This window comes from Ochlerotatus camptorhynchus, unplaced genomic scaffold (assembly GCF_037179485.1).
Source record: "Ochlerotatus camptorhynchus isolate MF236.1 unplaced genomic scaffold, CSIRO-AGI_Acam_v1.1 ptg000276l, whole genome shotgun sequence".
Taxonomy (NCBI): domain Eukaryota; kingdom Metazoa; phylum Arthropoda; class Insecta; order Diptera; family Culicidae; genus Ochlerotatus; species Ochlerotatus camptorhynchus.
Genome location: NW_027040765.1, coordinates 30,051 through 42,167, shown reverse-complemented (window position 1 = coordinate 42,167; position 12,117 = coordinate 30,051). Strand labels below are relative to the sequence as shown.

General features: G+C 41.8%; 1 protein-coding gene across 1 annotated transcript; it reads right to left on the bottom strand.

The window, feature by feature from the left end:
* Positions 1-1,700: 1,700 nt before the first annotated feature.
* On the bottom strand, positions 1,701-3,010 carry LOC135706266 (putative carbonic anhydrase 3). The gene is made up of 2 exons (XM_065227833.1): positions 2,489-3,010; positions 1,701-2,426 (listed from the first exon to the last, which is right to left on the bottom strand). Exons 1-2 carry the CDS (start codon positions 2,763-2,765, stop codon positions 1,759-1,761), a joined length of 945 nt encoding a protein of 314 aa, XP_065083905.1. The 5' UTR covers positions 2,766-3,010; the 3' UTR covers positions 1,701-1,758.
* Between the last annotated feature and the right edge of the window lie 9,107 nt (positions 3,011-12,117).

Genomic DNA, 12,117 nt, shown 5'->3' with positions numbered 1-12,117 from the left:
GTAGTTGGTCTATCTGTTAAGGTTGTCTTCATTTTCAGCTATGTTGAGGAAGTTGAGTGTAGAAGAAATGATTTTTATCAGCACTGCTTGCCACACAATTATACTAATGCAACAATGGTAGAGTCATCGAAAGCTCTCAATTAATAACTGTAGAAGTGCATCTATAGAACACTAAGTTGAGAGCACGCAATAAGCGATAAGCTTGAAATGCGAGGAAGAAGAAGAATGAGGAAATCGTAGCAGTGGCGAAAGGATTGAAGGTGAAGAAAGCACCCGGTTCGAATGGAATTTCCAACGTGGCTTTGAAAATAGCGATCCAGGCGTTCGCGGACCTTTTCAGGGAGGTGATGCAGAAAGGTCTAGATGAAGGTCACAGATGAAAGATACAGAAATTGCTATTGCTACCGAAACCGGAAAAACCTCCGGGTGATCCAGCATTGAAGACTAGAGTGAGTGACTATAATACAAATACTGACAGAGCCTGTAGTCTTAGTGGAAAGACGATCAGCGAACGCTGGCTAGCTGAGAGGTATATGAGTTCAGAACCCAACCCCCCAATGTTCTTCAATGATATTTTAAATTTAACTTTTGTTGCTCATATGCCATGGGGTTTTTTTATGAGAATGTTGGATTAATGAACTCGTTCTGTACACCTCGCTATACACTGCTATCTGTTGGTATATAATTCTTTTACGTGCTCCACAACAATGGTCAGTGGCACTAAGGTTGTAAACTGTAGACAAAACCATGTAAACGACCTACAGTAGCTCTGATTAGGAGGCTCGATGTTTACCCTCCAGCAACACGTTTTCTGCACTATGCTTATCTTTCTTCTAACAAAGGAATCCACAACAGTAGAGACGTGCACTTTGCATTTCCAAACTTAGCCAACATTGAAGACAACATATCAAGAACATGCCAGAATCCAAGCGGCAGATACAGTAGCGCTGAGCTCGAGCAAAGATGAAAGCGAGCATTTTACTTTGAGCGGCAGATGACCCAATTGCGCCTGTCTTATACCGGTCGTATGAGAAAATGGTAGAGTTGCCAACCTTTTAGATATGTTGTCTTCGTCAACATTCAATGCAAGATCCTATTGTTATTATGGATGAATTATCAGCTGGCTCGAAGAAACTTTCTGCAACGCACCAAAACTGAAAATTCATCCATCACATGTATCGGTGCGAGATTAAGTGGCCACTCGTTTTAATTGTTTTCAATTGCCATATCAATCATAAAGAGAAGGTTTTGCTCTAATAATAGGATTAAGGATTTAGCTGATAGCTACCTGACTTGCTATAATCAGCGCCGGTTATTGGAAACTTTCGTCGTATATAATCCAAAGATAAGAGTCTGTCACAATTTCAAAACAGAAGATGGGTAGACTAGGTAGGTACTTCCCTCATTCGGTAATCGACTGCAGACAGTGCGTCACAAACTGTGCATCGTCTTCAAAATCTTGTGGAATTTACCTTAAACTGACAGTCATCATAACTGCGTGCATGCAATCACTACCACTTTACAACCCACCTCAAACGGTCAACGACGATGTGAGGCCCCTATCGATACACTTTGGTGCCGTTTATGACTTAATTGCCCCGTCGGCCAACGTTCACATGTCGGTTGTGATGGCGGCAGCAGGAGAAGCGTGGCGAACCTATGGTATCGGATGAAAGTAAATAACACGCTGTTTCGAATATCTTTATCTTAACCAATCAGTTTATCAGTCTCTATTTTAAGGAACCCTAGCGTCCCGATCTACAACCTAAAATAACCTATCACAATTGACAGCAGCAGGCTGCTGATAGCTGTGAGTGCATGAATGGAGCTTACCCGAACCGTACCGCTGTCGACGGTGCGCTCCGTATCGGCAACCCAAATCAGGACGCGGGCATTCAACGGTTGCACCGGTCGGTAGTTGACAACAAGTGCCTCGTTTTCCCCATCCCGTATGGTTTTAAACTCCTCCAGCTGGGCCAGCGAGACTGGAAGGGATTCGGGAAAAACCGTCCACACGACCGCTTCGGCGCATAACGGAGTGGTAAGCGATCCTTCGTAGCGGAAATATTCGGTTCGGTCCTTTGGTAGGAAGTTGTCCAGGAGGATGTTTCCAGTCAGGCGCACATAATCGTCGACCTTATCCTTAACCGAAGCGGTGACGTCCAGGATGGTTTTGATCGCTTCGTTTGGCTGCTCATCTACGTGAAACAACACGGCTAGCACGGCGATTCCTGCCTTCTCGGCGGATGCTTCAGCTAATGTGCTGTATTTGGAATTGCGATGCACCATGTGTACTTCCAGTGCGTAGCGTTGATCGACCACCGTGTGTTCCGAACTCCAGTGGAAGTGGAACTGCTCCAGGATGTACTTGCTGCGGAGACCGCCTCCGTACACGGAAGCTGACACATCATTGACGTTCACTTGAACTGAAACGAGCAACGTTTTGAACTGGTTCTTTTTTTCACAATTCACCCACCGTGAAACTCACTTGTATGACCATTGTTGACTAACGAAGCATTTAGCATCGGTTGGTCGTAGTTGACGAACACGAACTTCGGGTAGACACCCTTAACGGCTGCCTTGTAGTTCACATCTATTGGAGACTGACGACGACCTGTATCGCAGTTACCTCCCCAGTGTTCCGGCTGTCCAACGGTTCCGTCCGGGCCCGGTTTGGGGTAATGCCATGTATCAGCCCCACACCTGACTAGCGCCAGTCCAAGCAAAACTAGCAATACATTTGCGTTTACATTACTACCGATCATAATCAATCATTATCGTCCACTAGGGAGCAGCTTGTTCCGATCGATCCAAGAATTTATGTCCTACTAAGTTCAGGTGCCAATTCGCGATTGAAGCTAAACCCGTATTGGGTCTTTGATTTTTATTGACGCAGGTTCGACCAGTAATCCATCATAATTAAAGTGACCGTGTTGAGGGATTACAGATGTCAAAGATAAGCGCACCGGAGTACCTACTTCTGGGGACACGGGAACGGGCTTTTATGAAGTCGTATGACTAAGCTCTACACAAGAGGGACACGATTAACTGCTTGTCGAACCTATTGCAATAACCACTCTCAAACCGTAGAAACTGATTGGCTAGAATCCTGAGTGTCACATCAGAACTTATAAATGCGCGTTTTCCGTCGAAATACTTCTAGAAAATCGCGATGGTGCCACTTCTCACAGTTCACTCATAATTGATGGGAATCCTACCCTTAAATTGAGGAATGTACTGTTTTTTTTTTCTCGTACTCGGTGAGATAATTTCGACCTTCTTGAGTTGAACATCGAATAGCGAGTGTCTGTGATTGATTAGCATACGTCGGTGTTGACACATGTTTGAATGAAGTGGAAGAGTTCCCTTATTTGCAACACGTAATTATGACGAGAGCTGTTCACATTGATGATAAATTACAGTTTGAGGACTTGTGTAGAGAAGGAAAATTTTCGTTGGAATTTCGATAAGATTGTTTTATTACTAATATCAGAGGAATACTTGGAGGGCAGTAATTGAATCAATGTGTATCACGCTCCAGTATTGTTGCCGTGGTTTGAAATCGAGCTGATTCGAGTTAAACGACGTCAGTCAGTCATTTGATTTGTTTTTTTTTCGATCTTGATGTTTATCCGTTTGGCATTGGATTGCCGTAAGTCAAGATAATTGTTGACATTATCGCGCGAAAGCAGCGCAATTTTTACCGACAAAAGAATTTTGCACGGACGTCATCCTATTGAGATTTGCTGATGCTTTCATGACAATATGGAAATCATGTTGTTTTTTTTTAGATGAAAATAAGGTCGATTCAAGGTTTATACTAACAATCAAATTCATAACTTTCATTATGACAGCTACCAAGCCTTGGGGATTTTTCCTTGTTAGAGAGTGTTGTTAAGATTTTTCTTCAATACCGTGGACCCCGTTAATCTGATGAATATTAACGGGGTTCATTTTTAATTTGAACTTCTAGTAACCCTATGAGCATCAGAAAAGTGAGTTTCTGGTAATGTTATTTGCAGCTTTGTTTTGATTCTACATTTCTTTTCGAATCGTTCCATTTCACTTTACTCCATTCCATGTGCTAAATGACGTTTGAGCAATTTTTAGTTGGCACGGCGTGCAGATTAGCGGGGTTCACACTAAAATGAGTTCAGATTAAAAACGGTCAGATTACCGGGGGTCCACGGTTCTTGAATATTTGGTTATACAGAGACGATGTTAAATGAGTGACGCGTGAAGACTGAAGCCAAAAGTTCCAATCGAACCGTCAAACGCGGTTCCTATCGAGCAATGTAAATAAACACGAGCGCTTCACGAAGAAAAGCATGGGAAGTATTGAGATTGGGGTTGAATTTAATTTTTAAGGTTGGTTGTCTTTATTAAGGCGAGTTAACTGTTGAGATTTAAATAATTATAATTAAGTTTGCGTATGAAAAGTGAAATTAGACAGGGAATATTGTTATTCACCAGCTGTATTCTCGTTATGTTCTCACTAAATATTTGCTCCAGCACAACAAAATACATCTACCTACACAGGCTCTGCAACAAAGATCAAGGCGATTCCGGTGTAATTTTTCAAGATAGTAAATTTTCAAAAGAGATTTCACTCATACATGATAGGAAGCTACAATTGCAGATTGAATAATTTTGTGCAACATTCTACAGTGCGTATATTTGTATGGTGGTTTATTTAGTTTCACTCAGAGTTGTCAAAAATTGAGTCTTCAAATACTTCCATTGAATAGCGATATGTACTACCAATACCGAGTTAAAAAAGTATTCATTTTGCCGGGATACTGAAGCAGACGACAGTCACTCAAATTAAAAGTCACTTGAAGTAAACACAAAATTGCGGGTTGCCAAACCTTCTAGAAAAAGAAATTAGTTGGCCGTGCAACCAGATTTACTTTTATTCTCTCCGCGCGTCTCTTATATAACATCGTCTCTGGGGTTATAGGGATTAGTGGCGTTTAACGCATGCACATTAGCGGGTGCATCTCCGTGTAAAGTTGTTTATTATTTTCGTCTAGCTAACCTTAAAAAATGTATGAAATAAGATATTTCAAAATGAGCTTGACAGTTATGTATTTTCCTCGGATTTCCTAGGAGATGCAACCGGACGTGAAAATCTCTATTAGCTAGTAGCTAGTATTAGTACACTCAAAAATATTACTGTACAAAGAAAGGTTAACGTTCATTCTATTTTTTTTTAAATTAAGTAATATTTATACATTGAAAATTTTCTCCAAAATTATACCAAGTCTGATTATTGGTGAAATATTCGTTATGTGCGTAGCAATGGTTCAGATTTTGATAGTTTATTTTGGTTGGCAAACATCGGCAGCTAATTCAGTTAATTCCTTCAATTAGGGAGATCCTCTGGGTACCGATGTGTCAGCGATTTAGTTTTATGGGCGATAAAGGACTCAACCTGGAACTGGCAATATGTGGCGTAAAGATTTTACCCGACGAAGTTGATGCTATGGGACTGGAACAGAAGAATGGAATGTGCTCAACAGAAGAAACAGTATAACGAACACTTAAGAGTTCTTGTTTGTAATGCCAGCGATGTCGATCTGGAAAAAGCCGAAATCTCCCTTTATAGGTCACGATGATCCCTGGAGAAATCTAACCGGAAAGTGCGCTCCAATTCGTCGAAATCGGTGATTCCACCTCGACCGAGTTCTACCATAGAAGCAACTCTAAGACTTGTAGGTCCCGAAGAAACGTGCTCAACTTTTTGGCTCAACTCTGGTACTATCTTCGTTCCCAAGCTAATCGATTCACCCATCGAAACATAGGAAAATCCACTAACCCCTCATTTTATCTGTCAAACTTTCATAGCGAATCAAAACAAACATAGTGTAGTACTAGAATTTTGACTAGAATGGGGTACGTAATCGATTTGCTTGGGACCAATAGGCTAGTCAAGTAGTGAGCCAATTTAAAATCGTTAGTTTCGTATTAATTGTTGGTTCTACTGTAGAACGCACGCCCAATCAACGGGAGAACTGCAGGACTTTTGCTTAACTAACATAGTGGAATCCAATTCCGGCTTCAACACTTTCTTTGCCATTGCTGGCCAAGCTGCCATCAAAGTGCAACGGACATCAATCAACTGAAACACGCCATGGACCAGTAACGGGCCGAAGATATGACAAGCGTCGATACCCGTATCCTGCAGTTTCAGATTCAGGAGGGACCAAGCTCACTGCACACAGCCAACCAGTATCTACTTTCACCGGAAGCCACATATGAGATGGATAATAACTAGGTAGGTCATGACTTTTCATACACTTTTCCTGACAATTGGTGAAAGGTCATTTGGATTCAAGCTGCTGCACGGGTAAGTTGAACTTTTCCTGACAGTTGGTGAAAGGTCATTTGGATTCAAGCTGCTGCACGGGTAAGTTGAACATTTATTAGCTGCGTCGTGGGTGATTTGCCCAATTAATATCGGCGGATTTTCACACCACGTAGCCCAGAAAACTCTCGAAAAGCAGCGGCATTCATGGCATAGCCGTCTGCAACTCAGAGTCACAAATAAGCATATTGTTGGAATAATCGGTATCCCAGTAAGCGACTGACCAACGTAGCAACCGAAGTTTTCCTAAATAAACAAACTATTGTAGCTACACCGGTGGTACACCGCCGTACACCGAAAAAAATCAGGGTGTAGCTATCGGTTGCACCTTTGTTTACAAACAAATGATGATGAGCTGTCAATGACTCGTGCTTATTGCTGCTTACACTACACCGGTGTAGTGTATTAAAAACGAAAACTCTCCATCAAGCTAGTTGAATATAGTTGTTATATCCGTTAAACCCTGCATTATCATTCTACAAATATCAAGAGGTTATGCACGACTCGCGCAAGGAATCGGTCCGCAGGATATCACTGATCTCGGACACCGAATAAGACAATCGGCGATTTAGGGTAAAGATGAAGTCTGTACATCTGCTTGATGCTATCAATGAGGATCCACCGGCGGTAGCAGCTGAATTGACGAAGTTCCAGGGGAAGGACAGACAAGGAAACATCGAAGGAGATTTGGAGAAGCTTAGAAACCTTATACGCGAAGAAGTCCGTTTCATCTCAAACTCTGGTCAGGAAGCAACTTGCGAAGCTGAAGATGGTTTAAGCACAGACAAACAGACATAACACTCACAATCACATTAATCGCAAATAATGTTTTAGTTGGGAATGTGCTTGCATTTATCATGGTGGCGCCACTGAAGCATTGAGCAAGCCACCAAATTTCGAACTTATCAGTGATGCCAGTTCTTTTTCACGTCTAGTTAGTAGATGTCAGCTCTTGAAAATGATAAGTGGTCAAGGCATCCCACTGGAGACACATACCACATCTGACGAATACAGAAAAAAAAGTTGCTGAATATTACATCAAAAGTGCTGCACATTAGTCATTCCGTTCCTAATATTACGCTGTACTATTAACACAGAATTCGAGAACAAATCATGTTGATGGCTGTAATATTCTATCAACTTTTGCTCCTTTTATCAGTTATTGATGTTCAATACTTCACCATGAATTTCATTGATTGATACATATTAATTTTTTTTGCTGTACACGCATTAAAGTGATGAGCAGTGGTAGAAAGGGCACTAATTAGTGATGCATTACCTCGTTTAAAAACTTGTTTCCAGCAAAAGAATAAGCCACTGAACAAACAAAAGAAATCCCTAAAAAAAAAGTTTTAGCTTCTGTGAATTTTTCCTACGGATCCTTATTTCTGCAGAATTCAATCAATTCTATAGATCTACGGAAAATTTAGTAGAACCGACATCGCTGACTTCCATCTGTTTTGTTTTTATTCAACACAGAACGAGGGAAATGCAACTAGTGAAAAAATTGCATGAACGAGGGATGCTCCGGTTGCAAAACAATGCTTGGGAATGTGGATGATAGGTTGTGGTAGTGCGCATTCAAAATACGCTTGACGATATTTTTTGAAGAATTTTCTTCTAAGAGTTATGTCTGTTTGTCTGTGGTTTAAGGTTCGCCAATGAGACTTACGACGACTTGGTACGACAACTAAAGTTGGCCGGAGCGAAGTTAGAAGAAAATGATGTCATATCTCAGCTCTTTGTGACTCTTTCCGAGTCGTTGGATCCCCTCGTTAATGCCCTGGAAAATCTTGCAGAACGAAACCTGAAAGTGGATGTTGTTCGAGCGTTGTTTGCTGAACTCAAGATATTGAAGTATCCTGTACGCACTTCGTAGTGGTATATCATCTCAAAAATAAGTCCGAGGTTTTCCAAAAATTTCGAGAATACGAAGTGATGGCACAGGGCCATTCAATATCAAGGCGGACCGTTGACCAAGGACGGGAGTACTGCTCCAAAGACCAGTGACAATTCTACGTTTTCAAGGGAATTCAGATCGAACCAACTGCAGCGTGTACACGCCACAGCAAAATGGGGTGTCAGAACCTCTGCAGTGTTGTGGACTGATCACAAACCAGATTTGAGCAAACTACGTATGTTTGACTACAAAGCATTCGTTTGGTTGGATATTCACCGAACGCCTACCGTTTGTGGAACGGAGAAAAGAAGGAGTTACTTCTGGCTAGAGATGTTAAATTTGACGAAAACAGTTTTCTATTAGCCATTGCAGCTTGCGACGAATCTCCTCCGTTTGTTAATCCGTTTGATTGTCAAGCTCAAGACGAAAATGAAGAAGCGAGACCTTCTGAACAATTGTCTCTGAACGAAGCAATGCATGATCAAGCAGACGAATTCGAAACACTCCGTTCGCAAATAGACCGTGGTTCAAACCTCGAAATGATAACCTCCGATGTTACGAGATGAGGCCGAGCAAGGACATTGCTGGACGTACTGATGAAAACCTTTGAAAGAGGGCAATCGAAGAAGAACTGAAGTCACTAGCAGACGTGTATGGTGACTGGTAGATCATCCCACTGGTGTGGTTCCTATAAAGTCGAAATGGGTGTTCCGAATCAAGCAAGATGAACAAGGTGCGATACAAGGGTCGTTTGGTTGCCAAGGGTTTCCTGCAGAATACCGGAGTCAATTTCGGTGAAACCTATTCCCACGTTGCAAAGTTTTGTGACCATACGGTCAGTTCTAGCTGTGGAAGTCCATCGAAAGATGATTGTACACTAACTAGATGTGAAGACTGCATTCCTCTAAGGTGAATTAGAAGAAGACATTTGCTTGGTCATACCTGAAGGAGTAACCGCACCATCAAATTGTGTTTGCAAGCTGGAGAGATCTCTATATGGACTCAAGCTAGCCCCCGTTGTTGCAATATCAAACTGAATGATATTCTCCTGAATTTCGGCTTCACTCGTTCTCGTCATGACTACTGTCTGTACACCAGGATTGACGATAGAGGGGGGATATACATCATCATCTATGTTCATCGTTACGGTCGGCTGGATCAAGCGAAGCAAATCAAACTTTCTCTATCGAAGAAACATGCAGATGACAGACTGCGGCACTGTCAATCAAAAAGTTGCCGTGGATCGTGTTTTGGAAAAGTTCGGAATGCAGGACTTCAACCACGTCAAGACACCGATGGAAAAGGCTGTATTCTCCATGTACAAACTCAGATTACTGTTATCTGTGAATTTCTGCGAAGCCTTATGTACACAATGGTGTGTGTTTAACCTGATATATGATCAGCGAATCCAAACACTTAAAGCAACCAACGATACAGACAAAACGGTTGCTACGACTACCATGACAAACTCGCTCTGTAACAAAGCTCGATCCGAGTGGTAGAAGGATAATGATATATTGCTTGCCTGCTTTGTTGCAATATACACGGATGAGGACATAGCTTGATATGAATCGGGAAAAGACATAACAAAAAAATTCCCATTAACACACGTGTATCATCTTCGGTTTTACTTCGTGAAGCAGCTTGCCAACAATTTGCTCGTTTCCTTCTACCGCCCCGAATGAGTTGTGTCGCACGAGCTGCTTGTCATGAAAAAGTACAAAGAAGATTATATCATTATTGCTTTCAACTTCTGACATAGCGTTATTATTCGGTTCGTTGATCGCTTGTCATTTTTTCATTTGGAGATATTTTTGATTCCTTGTATATGATACGATGTTGGATACTTAGGGCGCTTCCAAAGTCAACCTGGCGAAATTCACTGGCAAGCACTGAAGAGAGTTGTCAGGTATTTGAAGGGTACGAAGAATCTGAAGCTTCACTACAAGCGTTTCAATGATGTCGAACCTTTGATTGGATACGCTGACGATTGGATACGCTGAGCATCGAATGCTGTTGATCGAAAATCCGTGAGTATTCAAGGTTTTTGGTAATACCGTGTCCTGGGCGAGCCGAAACCAACAAACCATTGCATTATCATCGTGTGAGGCTAAGTATGCTGCTTTAAGCTTGGCTGCTATTTTGCCTAATACTGCGCTCCTAGTGGACATTTTTGGCGCCTATTTGTTGACAACAACAATAACAAAAACAGTGTATTTTTCAGTTCATAAAACGTTCTTGTTTTGCAGACAGTCACCATGCAAGTGGATCGTAAAAAAATAATCGGAAAATCCATCATGGTCCGCGTCGAAGCTGGCTAAAGTGTTGAATTTTCCTAAAAACACCGTATGGCGCGTGCTCATAACCTACAGGGAAACCTTAACAATGAATCGGAAGCCTCAAAGTAAACGCCGGAGGGGAACTGCCAACCGCCAGCTCCTTGGAAAGGTTGTGAGGTCCATCAGAAGCAAGTAAGTGTAAAAAGTATGATGCCACCCGTAGTACAGTGCAGCGACCGACAGGCATACCACTCCAGTAGGCCAGTAACTCGAAAAGCAGAATACCGCAGCTAGAACCCGTGCTCGAAAGCTGTATGACAACCTGCTGACCAAGTCGGGTGGGTACATACTTATGGATGACAAAACCTATGTAAAAGCCGGCTTCGGACAGCTTCCAGGACCAACATTTTAGAAGGCGAAGGTTCGAGGAGGTGTTCCTGCCTGGCAGATTAAAATTTGTTTTTGCGGATAAATTCGGTTTCGTCACTGGGAAGATGGTGAACTCAGAGGTTTACACAAGCGAATATCTTTAGAAGTGAATTCTGCCGTTCATCCAATCACATGATGGTCCAGTGAAATTTTGGCCGGATCTTGCGAGTTTTCACTACAGCCGGAAAGTACAACAATGGTACAATGACAACGGAGTCCAGGTTTTTTTTTTCGAAATCCCTAAATCCGGCCAATTGTCCCCAGTTCAGGTCCATTTAAAACTACTGGGCAATTACCCCGCAGGAGGAGTGACTTGCAACACCCATAGTTTTGATATTTTCTAGTAAATTACAAAATGCAATATTTTTTGCAACGAGTATGAACACTCATTAAAACTATCGCATAGTACTAGAACAAAAAAAAAACTTGTTTTTGAAAAGTTGTGAAGAGAGAAACCTGAAAAGTGTTGCAAGTGACCCCGTTTGACGGTACCTTAAACACAAATGGATATGAAGATGATAAATTGATAAAAAGGGAAGATCTTACGGAAGGGATCAAGTAGAACTGCAACAAGCTGCCTCGTAGTGTTTTCATATACTGTCCTCAAATCATCCTTCTTCTTGACGTAATAGTACCAGCCGTAGACGGTTACGGGGATCAACATGAACTCATCCAGACTCTTTTAGAATTTATTTGATATACACCTACTTCACTTCTGATAAAATTTCAACGTTCGTTGATTGACCATTCTTGAAATTCGATTTTAGTGGCGATTCAGGAGCGAGAAATTGGTTCTTGAGCTATCCACGGATGACATTCGACAGATCAGCAGTCGAATAGATTTATAAAAAACAACGAAGAAATCGAGCGTCACGTCCGTACACACGCACAGCCTATTCCCAATCACTCGCAATTCATGTAAACCTTTGCGTCCTTCTGCTGTCATAAATTTTGTTTGGATCTACATTTCTCAATTTTTTACTGATTCAAACCAAACACCCCACAAATAATCGGGAAACTAACAGAGTTTCACGAGTTACACTTGTTGGTCATGTCGGATTTACACGGAAATTCTTCGTTGTCAAATCATAAACGAATCGTACATATGCGACTAATTGCCATGCATGCCGGATATTCTAGGT

Excerpts from the sequence above, each read along its gene's own strand:
- LOC135706266 (XM_065227833.1), bottom strand. The coding sequence starts at position 2,765 with ATGATCGGTAGTAATGTAAACGCAAATGTATTGCTAGTTTTGCTTGGA. Across the intron at positions 2,427-2,488 it reads AGTCAACAATGGTCATACAA|TTCAAGTGAACGTCAATGAT; the intron begins GTGAGTTTCACG and ends TGCTCGTTTCAG.